The sequence below is a fragment of the Syngnathus leptorhynchus genome, chromosome 11, assembly GCF_054491065.1.
Source record: "Syngnathus leptorhynchus isolate UIUO chromosome 11, UIUO_Slep, whole genome shotgun sequence".
Classification (NCBI taxonomy): Eukaryota; Metazoa; Chordata; class Actinopteri; order Syngnathiformes; family Syngnathidae; genus Syngnathus; species Syngnathus leptorhynchus.
In genome coordinates this window covers 4489150-4503583 of record NC_141205.1, presented here as the reverse complement: position 1 = coordinate 4503583, position 14434 = coordinate 4489150, and the positions used below count along the sequence as shown (strand labels likewise).

The 14434-nt window shown below is 41.6% G+C and overlaps 2 protein-coding genes across 4 annotated transcripts; one reads left to right on the top strand and one right to left on the bottom strand.

Moving 5' to 3' along the window:
• Positions 1–92: 92 nt before the first annotated feature.
• On the top strand, positions 93–6824 carry tgm2b (transglutaminase 2b). Of its 2 annotated transcripts, XM_085924312.1 has the most exons (13): positions 93–138; positions 2042–2221; positions 3051–3269; positions 3382–3500; positions 3822–3950; positions 4021–4201; positions 4383–4515; positions 4623–4729; positions 4805–5044; positions 5108–5383; positions 5443–5603; positions 5675–5811; positions 6069–6824. In XM_085924312.1, the coding sequence occupies exons 1-13, from the start codon at positions 129–131 to the stop codon at positions 6217–6219; spliced, it is 2043 nt and encodes a 680-aa protein (XP_085780438.1). In that variant the 5' UTR covers positions 93–128; the 3' UTR covers positions 6220–6824. The 2 variants fall into 2 exon arrangements, with proteins under 2 accessions (XP_085780438.1, XP_085780437.1); XM_085924311.1 differs by lacking the exon at positions 93–138 and having other exon boundaries at positions 1989–2221.
• Positions 6825–6955: 131 nt separating this feature from the next.
• Positions 6956–14222, bottom strand: vstm2lb (V-set and transmembrane domain containing 2 like b). Of its 2 annotated transcripts, XM_085924315.1 has the most exons (5): positions 13968–14222; positions 8794–8960; positions 7947–7991; positions 7515–7820; positions 6956–7332 (listed from the first exon to the last, which is right to left on the bottom strand). In XM_085924315.1, exons 1-4 carry the CDS (start codon positions 14071–14073, stop codon positions 7563–7565), a joined length of 576 nt encoding a protein of 191 aa, XP_085780441.1. In that variant the 5' UTR covers positions 14074–14222; the 3' UTR covers positions 6956–7332; positions 7515–7562. The 2 variants fall into 2 exon arrangements, with proteins under 2 accessions (XP_085780441.1, XP_085780440.1); XM_085924314.1 differs by having other exon boundaries at positions 6956–7820.
• Between the last annotated feature and the right edge of the window lie 212 nt (positions 14223–14434).

Genomic DNA, 14434 nt, shown 5'->3' with positions numbered 1-14434 from the left:
GAGGGTCGCGTCACGCCCACGCAGCACTGTGGCATGGGGAGGAGGAAGAGTACAAATAACATGCAGATAACGGCAAATACACATTTTCCATTCAGGTGCTCCACGGGTGACATTTCCACTCCAAAAACATGGCTCAAGGTAAGTCATACTCACTTAGATTGATGCCAGTTTTTTTTTTTTTTTATCCAGCATGAAATTGGGATTCATTTGTCTTTTATGTGGTTTCACTGGATCATTTTCTGCACCCCCATCACACTTCTTTAGCATGTACAGTATGCATGTTAAAAATAATAACAATAATAAATCACTCTGATATTTGAACCTATTGAAACTGGACCGCTTATAGAATCTGAGCAGCTGGGGCTTAGTTCCTCTCATCGACTTGATGAGGTATTTACCCCCGGGAGGAATTCCAAAAACTCTCAAGAGAAATCAGTCAAATGGTCAGATGACCTTTATTGTCAGTCTGGACAATTAGCAGCATGCCATTGTCTATCTTTAGATTATTGTGCTTAAAATAGATGCATGTTTTCCACAGGAGCACTGAACTCATAATGTTGCAATTAAAAATAAAATTTGGTTTTTATGTTACAAGGTGTAATATTACAATTAAAATGTCAGAATTAAAGTCAGAATATTTTTAAAAGTCAATTGAGCTCAAAGTTCTACAAAGGATTTTCAAACTGTTTATGTAAGCTGCCTTTTCAATCGCTTTACACGTTCAACATGCTAAAACAACACGTATCAATGTTACACTTCTATCTTTAGTACAATGTCGCCTACTTTCCAGCTTCGGGAATTTCCACAAAGCATCCATATAAAAAAGTCTCATACACATTTTTGCATGTACACTTCCCAAAGTCAATGTTGTGTTTTCACTGAAAAGCTACAGGCACATGATTGTTGTCTTTTGGCCTTATAAGGTAAACTTAGGCCTCCGCTGCACTTTTTGACGATAGTAGCTCGATGATCACAAGAGTGTGGGAGCGTTCCGTCAAGGCTGGGTTGTTTGTTGTATATGTGCAAGTAAATTTGATGTACTGGTTTTCATCTAAATTGATCCCCAGAGAGGGAATTAAGACAACTGTTTTGGATTTAAACACAGGCATGGTCAAATGTGTACATGTGATATTTATCTTTGTAATTGTTTCCACATTCTAATCCGATTGGAATTGGCTTCAATGTCGGCTCAATGTGTGTGCATTTTAAAATTCAGAAGAATGTATTAAAATGGATGTGTTGGATGACGGACTTGCAAATGTGGTTTATCACTTTACTAATACTTTTGTTTTTTTGCACACAGATCAAATGTAATGGGCAAAAGTTGTGCTAAGCCGATCCGCATTTCTCCCAAGCTAAATCATGTTGTCATCTTTAAGGAATTTGCTCCAGTTGTTCAACGGACATCTGTTCAATTAAGGAACAAACCAAAGTCGTGCGTGTAGAACACTGCTCAAATTGGATCGCCTTTGGCTTCATATAAATCAGCAGGACGCCTTCGAGGCTTCTCTGTGTTTACTTTGGTCTCGCCTAACCGTGACATCGCAGACTCGTGTTTGTGTGCAGCCGCTAATACAAAATAGACGGAAGGGTTGTTAACCTTTGGACATGTCATGAATTGGCCGCTTTTGGCAGGAGGCCAATAAGCAAAGTGTTAAATAGAAATTGCATGGAGAGGAAGTCAAAGGGTGGGACTGTTTTAAAATCACGGCTCACTCTGGAGAGAAGGAGCGGCTCTACTGTGTGTGTCCGTGTGTGTGTGCGTGTGTTTGTGTGCGTGCGTGTATGATTGCATACGTGAGTGTGGTGGAAGTAAATGTTTACACCTTGGTTTACGAAAGAGTCCTGCAGTTCACTGTCATCATCATAAACGGAATCGAGAAATGATGAGGAGATTGGGAAAGTCCCGAACTACTAAACCCTAACACACCTTTTTCTACAAATTCTTAATGACATACTAGTAATGTAATAGGTGTCAGGAAAACATTTGTCATCCGGAATGCAATGCAACTCAATTACCACTGTTCCATGTCTTTTTTAGCTCTCGACATCGATCGTTGGAACTTGGAATGTGACATCAACAACACAGACCATTTCACTGACCTCAACGGGGTGGACCAGCTGATAGTGAGGCGGGGTCAAGTCTTCACCATCAGCTTGTATCTTCGTTCGGGAAGCTACCAACCAGGACTTAGCACTCTGCAATGCATTGCTGAGACAGGTGACCCAATTTTTATCAACTGCTTGTGGATAAATGATTTCATTGTCAGGGTTCTGAGAGGGCTCTCTGACTGGAACATGTTCCAAGTTTCAAAGGTGGAAAGGTGAATCCATTGTGGCTGCGTCCTGTTTGGATGTTAATGGAATTCAGGACACATTACCGACCTGTTTCATGCTGACACACGTTTTGCAGCCTATTGTCATTTCAGACATGGAAAAAAGGAAATGAGATGTGGTGTTGATTGATGGGGAAAAGAAACACTCAGACGTGTATTATTTTTGTGTGTGTGGGGGGGGGGGGGGGGGACTGTCGTGTCATTTAGTGAAGATGTATTTCATTCCTTTCTCCTACTGGGGCAAAATATTTCATTTATCAACTTCTGCTTGTCATCTAACATTTAGTCATTGTCTCCCGTCTACCGAGATAAGACTTCTTGCCAACAAATGGTCAGGAAGTGCCGCTTGCCAACAGGAGACGTGTGTATTGCCTGATAACCGTGTCTATGATATCACATTTAGCATATTTTCATGGGTTCAAGAAGGATCCTTGATTCCATGACCCTCTTGGTTTCCTAGGCGGTGAAAGATGTGAAGGAAGCGGAGCGTGACCAGACGGAGGCTTATGTAACTTACCAGAACAGCAAAATTTGCCATTTAAGGCCACACGATTTTCAAATCATCGGTGTCATCGTCATTATGTGTTATTTCACTGTTGGTTCACATTAAGAAATTTACAGTTAGGGCAGTTTGAAAATGTTCCCTTGAGTTTTGCTAGCCATACTCAAATATTTGACTTTTCTTCATTTCTTCAACCATAATTACTTTTGCAGGTCCGCAGCCTTCTGAACAATACGGCACCCGGGCCTCATTCGGTCTGTCTGCCAACGTCGACACGTCGCGCTGGAGTGCGGCGGTCATCAGCCCCCCTGGAGACAGCGTGGCGCTGTCCCTCTGCGCGGCCCCCGATGCACCCATTGGACGTTACAGCCTGAGCTTGGGACACTCTGCACGGATTGACTTAATCCTGTTGTTTAACCCCTGGTGTTCAGGTAGATCAACTCAACCTGGTTCTTGAAGAACATATGAATTTATTGATTGAGACAAAATAAGCTAAATGAGTGAGCAGCATTATCTCGAATAAATGCCGTCTCTTGGCAACAGGAGATGCTGTATATCTGGACAATAAGGAGAGTTTGGAAGAATATGTCTTGTCCCAGGATGGGATCATCTTTCGGGGCGATGCCAAATATCCAATAGCGACTCCATGGAACTTTGGCCAGGTACCAACATCAACACTGAAGTAGCCAGACTCACTCCACACATGCATACATATAGTTGTTTAGTTTTTAGAGCCAACGCTCTGCAGAATCACACATTTGTAAGACTTCAGAGTAACACCTGCAATGTCCAGAGTATTATGCAATCTGACAAGAGGCAGAGGAGGATTGTTTTTGTTTCCAGTTTCTCTTGGCATCGCCAGTACGTGATTACTGAAGCTTTATGTGCTTTCGCCGCACCTGTTTGCTCGTTTCCAAAACATGTTTCTCACATATGTTCTTCAGATAAAGGGCGGCAATAACTTTGTTTCCTTTGATGCACAGTTTGAAAGTGGAATCCTGGATGTGTGTTTGAGGATTTTGGATACAAATCCCAAATATCGACGTAATCCAGGCAAAGACTGCTCAGGCAGGAGAAATCCCATCTATGTGTCCAGAGTTCTCAGTGCCATGGTGAGTTGACTGACTACATTATTTTTATTTTATTTTAAGCTGCAGGTTGACACTCCTTTTTGCCTTACAGGTGAATTCCAATGATCAAGACGGAGGGGTTTTGGCGGGAAACTGGACAAACAATTTTGACGGAGGGGTGAGCCCCCTGTCCTGGAAGGGCAGTGTGGAGATTCTGCATTGCTGGGACACACAAAATTGTCAGGCTGTTTGTTTCGGACAGTGCTGGGTGTTTGCTGCTGTTGCCTGCTCAAGTAAGATAGGACTTTGAATATAGAGTGTGGCAATCTATCGCAATGAAACACACTTTGCCTTACACGGAGACAATGCTGATAGGTGTAAATGTGTAATACTATGTACAGCGACGTGCAATGATATGCAATACTTTTTTTTTTTATAAAGTATTGCAATAACCACATATGTATCACATTGTAGTTTCCAGAGCTCTTGGCATCCCTTGCAGAGTGGTCACCAACTATTCCTCAGCGCATGACGTTAACAGCAACCTGGTGATCGAACAAAACATCAACGAGAATGGGGAACTCATTCCATCCAGAGAAATGATCTGGTATCTATTTATTATAAAACATTGAAGTCTCGAAGCAACTTTGGCTGAGAGGTCTCTGATTGTGTGTATTGCATAATGAGTTGTGTTTATCGTGCGGGTATCTGTAGGAACTATCACTGCTGGGTGGAGAGCTGGATGACACGACCAGACTTAACTAGTTCCGCTTATAACGGCTGGCAAGTCAGTGACCCGACACCTCAAGAAAAAAGCGATGGTAACCAACACTTTTGATGACCACATCTCCGAATTGTGGTGGATCACGTCGCATCACAAATCTTCTTTTCCTCAGGAGTGACTTGTTGTGGGCCCATCCCTGTCAGGGCCATTAAGGATGGTGAGCTCACGTACAAGTACGACGCTCCCTTTGTCTTTGCCGAAGTCAACGCTGACGTCATCACCACCATAAAGAAAAAAGACGGCAGCACATCGAAAGTCACCTCAACCCAACTGGTGGGGAAGAAGATCAGCACCAAAAGCATTGGCAGCGACCACAGAGAAGACATCACTCATCTGTACAAGTATCCCGAAGGTAAGCGGGCGGCATGGGTGAAGTTCATTCATTGGGATAAAAAAATAAAAATTCTGTGCCCAGGTTCTAGTGAAGAGCGCGAGGCCTTCAAGAAAGCCAACCACCAAAATAAACTTCGACAGCAGCAGGACAACCAAGGCCTGAACGTGACTATCAAAGTGTCCCCCGAGATGAAAAAGGGCTGCGACTTTGACGTGTTTGCTTTGGTTAGCAACAACACACAGAGCGACAAAAAGTGCCGCCTGCTCTTTGGATCCTGTGCCGTGTCCTATAACGGCAATCAGGGAGGGAACTGCGGCTTCAAAGATTTACTCAATGTTGAGCTGTCACCTGGAGGAGGTGAGCGAACCGTCGGAATCGTCATCAAATGACACAACTCATGTATTATTTTCTTCCAGCCAGGAAGGTTCCACTAAGGCTCAACTACTCCAAATATGGTGGGCAGCTCACCGAAGATAACACGATCCGTCTGGCAGCTCTCCTGTTTGACTACGCCACTCGGGAAGCCACGCTGGCAGTGAGAAACATTGTGCTGGACAATCCTGAAATTCAAGTCCGAGTGAGTGTTAGTGATGAGAGAAGCGTGTGTTTTGAATGCACTCAAAATGATGCTAACTGTGTCTTTTGCAGATTTTGGGTGAGCCCAAGGAGAATCGCAAACTGGTGGCCGAGATCACGCTAAAGAATCCTTTGCCAGAGCCATTGGAGGATTGCTGCTTCAGCATGGAGGGGGCTAACCTGACTGGAGGAAGTGTCGTCTCGGAGAGGTTGGATATCTCTGTCAGCATGTCTGATGTTTATTTCCCAGGGACTGGCTTTATCAAATTGTATGTCATTGCTTCCCAACACTGGAAAAAATAGATAACTTTGATCTTAATCTATACTGGAGGTAAACACAGGTTTTGTCAGTTCAAAAAGATAACACTGCCATAATTAGAATATAAATACTGATTCGTCATGTAAATATTTAGTTCACCGGAGGCTTGTGAGCTTGCTTGGCACTAATATTTGCTTTGACCCGCAGGCTGAGCTCCCCGGTGGGACCTGGGGAAGACGCCAAGGTGAAAATGTACTTCACTCCAACCCACAGCGGACTGAGAAAGCTGGTGGTGGATTTTGGCAGCAGCAAGTTGTGTCACGTCAAGGGTTACAAAAACGTCATCATTGGAAAGTAATCGCGTTACGAGACAGAAGCAATATAAAGGTGTTACTTTAATTTTGATCATATGTAAAATGTATCTCTATAAATGTTTTTATGTCGTGTAATGAGTGTAATGGGACATAAGAATAGTTCAATTTGTGATCATAATTTTGTATGTAAAACAGCACGTAATTTTAAACAGGCATTTCTTCCGAATGTAAATTTGAAGACTGAAGAGACATTTGAAATCATGTTTTTATCCTTGTCAATAAGTGTGTGTTTTTTATTGGAACAAACATTGAAGGCAACTAAGAATGAATTAAGAGTGCACTTTACAAAGAACGGACTTCCACATTTGAATTTCAAAACAAATGGAATTTCCCCCCCCCCCTTCTTGGTTCATGCCTTGTGAGAATTCATGAGTGGTGTGTTTGAATGATAGAATCAATTGGTGTACTGTATGTAGCCAGACTCTTTCTATTGTTGCACAACTATTTGTTCTTCTTCTTCTATGTTACCATCTGTGGGAGCACAAATGAAGACTGACTGTCGTTTATATTTTGTTTTGCTTGTGTTATGTGACAACACTGCTCTCTACTGCCCACAGTCAAAAATTATTAAACGTGTTGAAAAGACAAGACACCTTAAAGTTTTTGGGAGTATTTAACTCAGATTAACTAAGATTTATGTGGACATCCTAGTTAAATTCAAAAAGAAACCCAAAGTGTAAAATATGTTGAGAAAGACCTGCAACATAGTAGGCATGAAGGTACACACAAACTGTTTTACTGGATTGTAGTGGATAAAATGTTACAAAATGAGAATAGCAATGACAAGACAGCCAATATTGTTGTTGAAGGCATACATTTAAAACTAAAAACATTATAAAATAAAACTCTCAACATTTTTCAAAAAGGTCTTGAAGCCACTATTAGATATGATAATAAATATTTTACTTACATTTGCCCGTTCAAAAATCCATTTTCCATCAAGTTTATCACTTATCCTCCTTAACGTCAACTTCCTCCAACATTGCAAAAACATGCCAAGATCATTAAAGTTCCAGTCCAGCCACAAATGGAATGAGGCCAAGTGGCAGCAAAAACAGATGGTTGTTTCCTTTCAATTGGGGATTAATTGTACATTCCTGCAAATTGAGATTATCAACACATTAAAAAATTTCAGTGCTAGTAATGACCTGTTTACAAAAAAAAAACATCTGCAGAGGTTTGACTCATAAAAAGTACATCCATCATTTCGTATTTAAAACAAAGCAAAAACATGGAAGGTGGCAACAATAAAAATGATGTGGACGATGAAAATGATCACCTTCTCAATCACGAACATGCACGCTAAGAAACAAGACTTTGTCGTCAGTCAGTAGTGTTGTGACCTCATCTCCTTTTCGTCTTTTTCTCTCCTGCGCTGGCTGCCCCGCTGGTCCGAGCGACGGTGCGATCCGTGGACGTCGGAGCTCTGGCGAGGCTCCACGTGGAGGTAGGCCCGAACGTGATGGCGCTGCGCCACAGAGCCGCTGAAGTCAATGACGCGACACTCGTAGGTGCCCTCGTCTGACGGCTTGACGCTGGACAGGCGTAGCTTGTGTGAAATGTTGCTGCCGGCTACTTTCACCACCTAAGAGGCACGCGGACTTATTTACTTGTTTTTACTGATGAGTGAAGGCAAATGAGGCAAAATGAAGGAGTCTCGTCCTTCAGTGTGGCGCTCAACTGAAAAGTGGAAACGTGTCTTTGTACTTACGCTAATTTTAATGGCGTCTTTCGATGTCTCCTCCAGAGGAACAACCTGCACAGAAATATCAAATGTCAGAAACATTTCAACTTCATTGACAATCCAAAGGCAGAGTCTGCAAAGGAAAAAAAATAGATAAAATTTGTATGTATAATTTGACATTTTTTGTCATCCATAACTTTCATCATCCCATAAAACTCAAAGAGCTGTTTGGGAGTCAAGAAAGAAGACTCTTTTGGCTAGACTCTCAAAAAAAGTAGCCTGAATCCCTCATTGCTATTCTTCATGTTGTTTTTCTCCTTAAATTGCTATTTTTTTATGCTATCTGATCTTTATGTATTATTTTTCCTCATCTCATATATATGCCTATATTGCACAAGGTTTTCCTCAAGAGCCACCCATCTCCGAGCTCTACAAAATATGCGTGCACACTTGCACAGATGCATTTCTTTTGGGCAGTGGTATGAATTATGCATGGTGTAGACATTTTCCAAATCTATTTATTTTTCAGTGCCAATTACAGTGTCTGCAGGCTCCGCAGGAGAGTGTAAGTGGCCCCATTCGGGGAGGGAGTCAACCTCTTCCTCCAGTGCTGGCTGGAGTCAATTAGTAATTATCCACTCATTTCTGTTCCGCGGGATTTATTTGTAGATAATATCTTGGTACAGTGACCGATTCTGCATCCAGAAGTCATCTGTTCTCTCCGCTAAATAATGAATTATCTATAAATATTGGTCATCCTTGCAAGCATCCATTAACAAAAACAGTGGAGACTTGCATGAAAAACAAATATGGCCAAAAATGTAAGCAATCTCTTTTGCCATTACGAACAATAGAAAAGTGCCTTGCTGCTTACATCATTTGTGATATGCGCAGGCTTCTTGGGTCCGTGTCTGTGCTCCTTGGTGTACCACCACTGGATCTCCAGAGAAGAAGGAGATCCTGCGCCGCGGAAGGAACACGCCATTTCTACATCCTCGCCACTCTGTGTCGTGATGTCGTGGGGCACCTCTGTGAATAAAGCTGAGAGAGAGCCATTGAAAGGTTGTCATTTCTTTATATCTTTACGGATGCCAGCCCGAGATCATTTTCACCTTCAGAAACTATGAGAAGGGCAGCTTTATCGATGAGCTGCTGGTGGCATTATCAACTGCTTTAAATATCGTCTTCTTCTTTTCAATACAAAAGTTCTAACGCTCGCGATATGCACTGCAAAGACCTCAGAATCTCCGCACTTAAAATTAAAGTCAGAGAGTGGGGGAAAGCCTTGACAAGGAATTCTGTATCATTTGAACTACCCTGACCTTTTAGAGTCACGTCCTTGATGCAGTTTCAACTCACGGCCTGCCAGTGGTCTCATTTGTCAAGAGAAGCGAGGCGGTAGAGGTGAACCGATGTCGATGTGACTCGAAGAGTTAAGCAAAGTTAAGTCCTGTACAAAAACGTAGTCCGACAACAAGACAAAGAACTTTAAGGGGATATCAGTCACACTAAAGCTCGACCATTTTAAGATTCTCCACTTCTGCTTTCTTGTTGAAACCATGCGACTTTCCATTCCAACGTCATTGCCTTCTTATCACCCCGTTTGATCTTTGTCATCTATTATTTCACATTCTGACAGAATGCCCCTTTTCTTCCCACTTGACAGTGTGTGCGCGTGTGAATGTGTGTGCATGCGTACATTGCAACATTACTTCTGAAGCAGTTCCTTTTTTTTTTTTTTCCTGAAGCTTGCAGTGTTTTTTTTTTTTAAAGCCATCTTTGACAGTCGCCTAACTGCCTCTAGCTGTGTCATTTAAAGCAGAGAAACTCTCCTCGATGTCCCTGAACTGTTTCATCCCTCGTGGCAGGTACATTTTGCGCACACCTTCCGTCCCACACAGAATCAATCAGTCTACAGACAACAGCACGGCGATCGCAATCCGATTAGGTCTCCACCGGGTCGATGCTCATCGCAATCTAATCATCAAATCGTGCGTCTCTGTGTCTGTCTTCCCTCGCTTACCACCAGCATGAAATCTTGCACTGCCTTCCACTGAGGAAGAATATATATCGGTGCATGATGAACACTGCTGCTTTAAACCTCGCTACCACTCTTTGACATTTGTGTCAAATATCATCAACTGTTTCCGACTTTAAGATCCCCGCACAACACGCAATAATTTAAATGAAACAGTCCAGTATGTAAATCCAAATAATAGATTGAGCCAGCTGCCGGAGGCTTGCTGAACTGACCTTCCTAAGCATATATTTTACTTGGCAGAAGCCTCTTCCAGCAAAGGCGAGGAATGATTGTTTCATGATGCACGTCCACAACATGCATTTTTAAAGGGATCCTCTGTGGCATTTTTCACCGCCCTGCATATTGAACTCCAAGAGAGCGAAGAGACTACGAGGACTCGAGAAGAGGTTGCTTGCTGGCCACAGAAGACTCATTAAAAATGAAAGAGGGAGAGGAATAGAACCTATAAATGTAAACAGAAAAATACACACACACACACACACACACACACACACACACACACACACACACACACACACACACACACACACGTGACTCAAGCCCAAGAGGGATAAGTCCAAATTAAATGTTTTTTTTTCTCTTCAGGTCAGAAGGAAAATTAGTTGGATAAATCAAGAGTGAGTGGCAGAGTGAGGGTCAAAGACACGATTATTCTTCCTGGCCCATGGAGCTTTTTCAAGATGACTTAATTAAAGAGGATGTATCAGCATGGACAAGAAGTGTATGTGTGTTTTGTATGTAGGCTTCTGTGCTTTTTTTTTTCCCACACCATTTTCGAAGATGCACCAGACAGACACAAAAAATACAATTGCAGCAAACCTTTGTCACACTCAAGTTGAAATTGTTTGGTTCAGTCTCACTCAAATGCATAATAGAGCTTTCGTTACCATGACGACCAAGGTTGGGGAAACCAAGGGTTACTCTGTTGCCAACTCAGAGATGTTTTTGACTCCAACTAACCCCTTTTTTCTTTCACTTAAAGCCGCATTGAAAGATTTGCTGAGTTGCGAAATTTTGGAGGACACAAACTGCTATATTACATTTTATAATAAGGGCAGGTTAAAATCACAGTAGTGCAAAGCAGTCTCTGAGTCCGTTTCTTGTGCGTTTCCCTCTTGAGGACCTCGCTCTGCCTTAAGAAATGTTCTGAAAGCAAGTTCTGCTTGCAGGAATGATTGTACCAATGCATCTTGAAGTTAAATGGAAACATTTTGGCATGAGCAGAGGTGCCACCTCACAGAACCAGCAGCTAACGTAAGGATCATTAACTTAATGGTACCGTTTCCGTCATGCCTGCGTGGCACAGAGGAGAAGAATTGAAGAGGGGGGGTGAGTACGCAAAGAATAGGACATGAACAAAAACTTAACTTACGAGTGTAAATAAGCCGTGAACAAGTTCGCCATGTGCAATGTTATTTCCCTAATTTGATGAATGGCTTTAATAATCAACAAAGGCTAAAGCCAAAGTTGAATGAATCTTGTGTAAAAACATATGACATTTATTGATCTTTCTCGCTAAAATTGTCACTTGTGCAAACAAAGCTTATTTATTTAGGGAATGAATAATCGATAGGCCTTTGATTATTTTCAGCCAACGCCAATAAAAATCCATTTCTTGATGTATACAGTGTTGCTACTTCACTTCACTTCTCTGCTGATTCAAATGCTCTTATGAAAACCTTTTATCACCCTGGCTTGTGGTGACAGGAGTTTTCTTGTACTAAGATTGCTCACAGCCCCAAATGGCGAGAGGGGGAAAACACAACATTACATACTGATAAACAAAAATAAGTCATGTGGGAATTTGCCAGAAAGTCAATAATGTTGCATTAGGTTTAGATTCAGCAGCGGGATAAACAGACAGCCAGCTCCTCAGGGAAATAAGTGGATGCTGTGAGCCCTTCAGCCTCCATTCAAGGTGGACGGTAAAAACCCTGAACTAAGAGGAGAGAGCAGCTGTTTGCCTGTTGCTGCGGATCATCTGGACCCACGGCATGAATTCTTCATATCCTCGGAGACGTAACAAACGGGGGGCTATTTCCACTTTCTCTCGGTGTGTGAGAACATGTATTAACATGCCTTGTTGACAACTCGCACCCAGGCCGAACTCCCGGGAGATGAATACAAATGTCACACTCCGTGGAAGATTGTGCACAGCCATCAAAAGATGCGAATTGAAGTACAATTGAGTGCAGCTCTGAATGACTCGCTCCCATCTCTACCTGAATTGATGCGTTTTAAATGAGATCGAGCCCAAGTACGTCTGTATAGTTCATGTACTGTATTTGCACCCTATATATTTTTTTTTTTTTCTTTTTTTTTTTTTGTATATTGCGTCCATTTTACCTAGTATGTTACCAAATGTGAATTTTCTTAAATTAAGTTTATATGTATCTGACAACGGCAGATATTGTTTTCACAAAGGCAAATCTACCAATTAATCAGCACAGTTCAAGCACCATTAAATGAGCCAGCAACGCAAAGTGTCATCCTAATTAAGATGACACCCTACTGAGGCCTGACAGATCATTACAGGCACAAAGGGAGCGTTAGTGATGCTCTCACAAGGAATAACGGGAGGAATGCTACCACCTTACCTCCATCCGAGAGCAAGAACAAACAACAAACTGAGTCTGAGATCTGGTACTATCATTTGAGCAAACAACCAAAAGGCTTCTTTGTGCAACCTCCCGCCGATACTCACCAACTCATCCCACTGATTAATCTTCACACAGGACCAATAAGTGTTTTGTGTTGGGAGGCAATTTGATTTCTACTTGAGCTCAAGTGGAAACTGGGCTGCGGGAGCTTGACGGTCCTCGGATGGATGCATTTATCTGAAACAAATGGGTCTGGCTTGCGTCTAACAAGCACTCCAGAGAGCAGCGCTTTCAGCCTCTGCATGAAAGCTCCACTGCTTTGGTGATTGTCATCAAAGAAATCTATAAAATTATTTTTGAAGATTTTTTTTTCGAGGTAGTTATTATTATTATTTTTTCTTTTAAATAACCTGAGGATATTTTCATCCTGGTGGCAGTTTGTGATCATAATCCCCGCTGCCACTCTCATTTCATGGCCTGTTTGAAACCCCACATGAGTGAGAACTCAACAATTATAGCCAATTAGAATTAACTCCCAATGGGAGAAATGTGGCTAATTGATTTTCTAACTTGCTCACCACGGTTAATCAATTTAGAGCTGCTGCTTTGGGCACTCATTAATAATCACTGAGTTACCATTAGAAGTGAAGTCAAAGTGATTAAAAAAGGCTCAGCAACATGCACTGTGAAGCATTGGTTATTAAATTTAAAATAAAAAAAAAAACATGTTCAAGCAGCCCAATTTCATTTTAAAGTTCAGTTTTTAAACATTTTTCCCGACTAATTACTATTCAATAAAAACATTCTACTGCTCCTTGTATCAAATTAGTACCTGATCCTGCCTCATCAGTATGAGTGGAGTGAATCATGCAGTTCACGCCATGACATCATCATCATCATGTGTGTGTGAGGGTGATTAAGGTGACATTGAAGAACTGCTTTCATACCTTAAAGGTCGAAAGATGCTCGGAAATTCAATGAATTCCACTTCTCTGGTTGCTTAAAGCTTTCGAGATTAAAATACTTAAAATACTGTTTGTTTCTCGACCACCAGGTTCAATTGTTGAACTTTTATCTAGCTGTCAATCATTTTAGTTTTAATAAAGGGCCAAACTAGAAAATGATGAATCCTTTTTCATCAAAAAAAATAAAAAAATAAAAATAAAAAATAAATAAATAAAAAATAAATCAACCTTTTATGCAGTTTTCTCTGTACATTTGGACTTTTACATGGCCCTGAGACCAAAGTTGAAACACTGGACTATTTCTATTATCCAATGATTAATAATCATCCAGTAAACTCTTAGAATTTAGAATAAAATCCTAAAGAAATCATTAACACCATAGTCAAACAATCTCACTCCCAACGAACAGTGCATATTTTACATGCAAAGAATTCCAACTCACCATTTCCAGATAAATGAATATCCAGTTCATTTTGTTCTCCATAAAGCGCTGCGTTAAATTGCACATAAAGTCCCACGTAGTGCAAAAGCCCCACTATGCCTCTCATTGCTTCCAAATGTGTCGACGAGTGAGAAGGAAATGTCACATCAGGTGGTGATCATCGGTAAAGGAGCTCCGCAGCGCTGCAGCCGTCACGGACATGGAACTGAACAGTTATGGACCGAGCGACGGCACTATTCTGCTGCTCAGCCCGTGGACGTGATGAGGCAGCAAGCGGAAGGAGACGCAAAAGAGCAACGGTGAAGCGGCTAAGAGTGAAAGTCAATTACGCGGAGGGATCTCAAACCGACGCTTGCAAATGGTTAATTGGGCAATTAAAGTATAATTTCACTTTGTAGCGTATATTTTAAGTTGCTTCTTGACTAATAAATCCATGAACAAAAATGTATAAGAAAAGTTTAGTTACA

What these genes read in the sequence shown, in the direction of transcription:
- tgm2b (XM_085924311.1), top strand. Translation starts at nt 2,005, where the DNA reads ATGCAACTCAATTACCACTGTTCCATGTCTTTTTTAGCTCTCGACATC. An exon ending in CCAGAGTTCTCAGTGCCATG is followed by an intron (nt 3,951 to 4,020) that starts GTGAGTTGACTG and finishes TTTGCCTTACAG; the next exon opens with GTGAATTCCAATGATCAAGA. An exon ending in TCTGTACAAGTATCCCGAAG is followed by an intron (nt 5,045 to 5,107) that starts GTAAGCGGGCGG and finishes TTCTGTGCCCAG; the next exon opens with GTTCTAGTGAAGAGCGCGAG.
- vstm2lb (XM_085924314.1), bottom strand. Translation starts at nt 14,073, where the DNA reads ATGAGAGGCATAGTGGGGCTTTTGCACTACGTGGGACTTTATGTGCAA. An exon ending in TATTCATTTATCTGGAAATG is followed by an intron (nt 8,961 to 13,967) that starts GTGAGTTGGAAT and finishes GCTCTCTCTCAG; the next exon opens with CTTTATTCACAGAGGTGCCC. An exon ending in CTGCGCATATCACAAATGAT is followed by an intron (nt 7,992 to 8,793) that starts GTAAGCAGCAAG and finishes ATTTCTGTGCAG; the next exon opens with GTTGTTCCTCTGGAGGAGAC.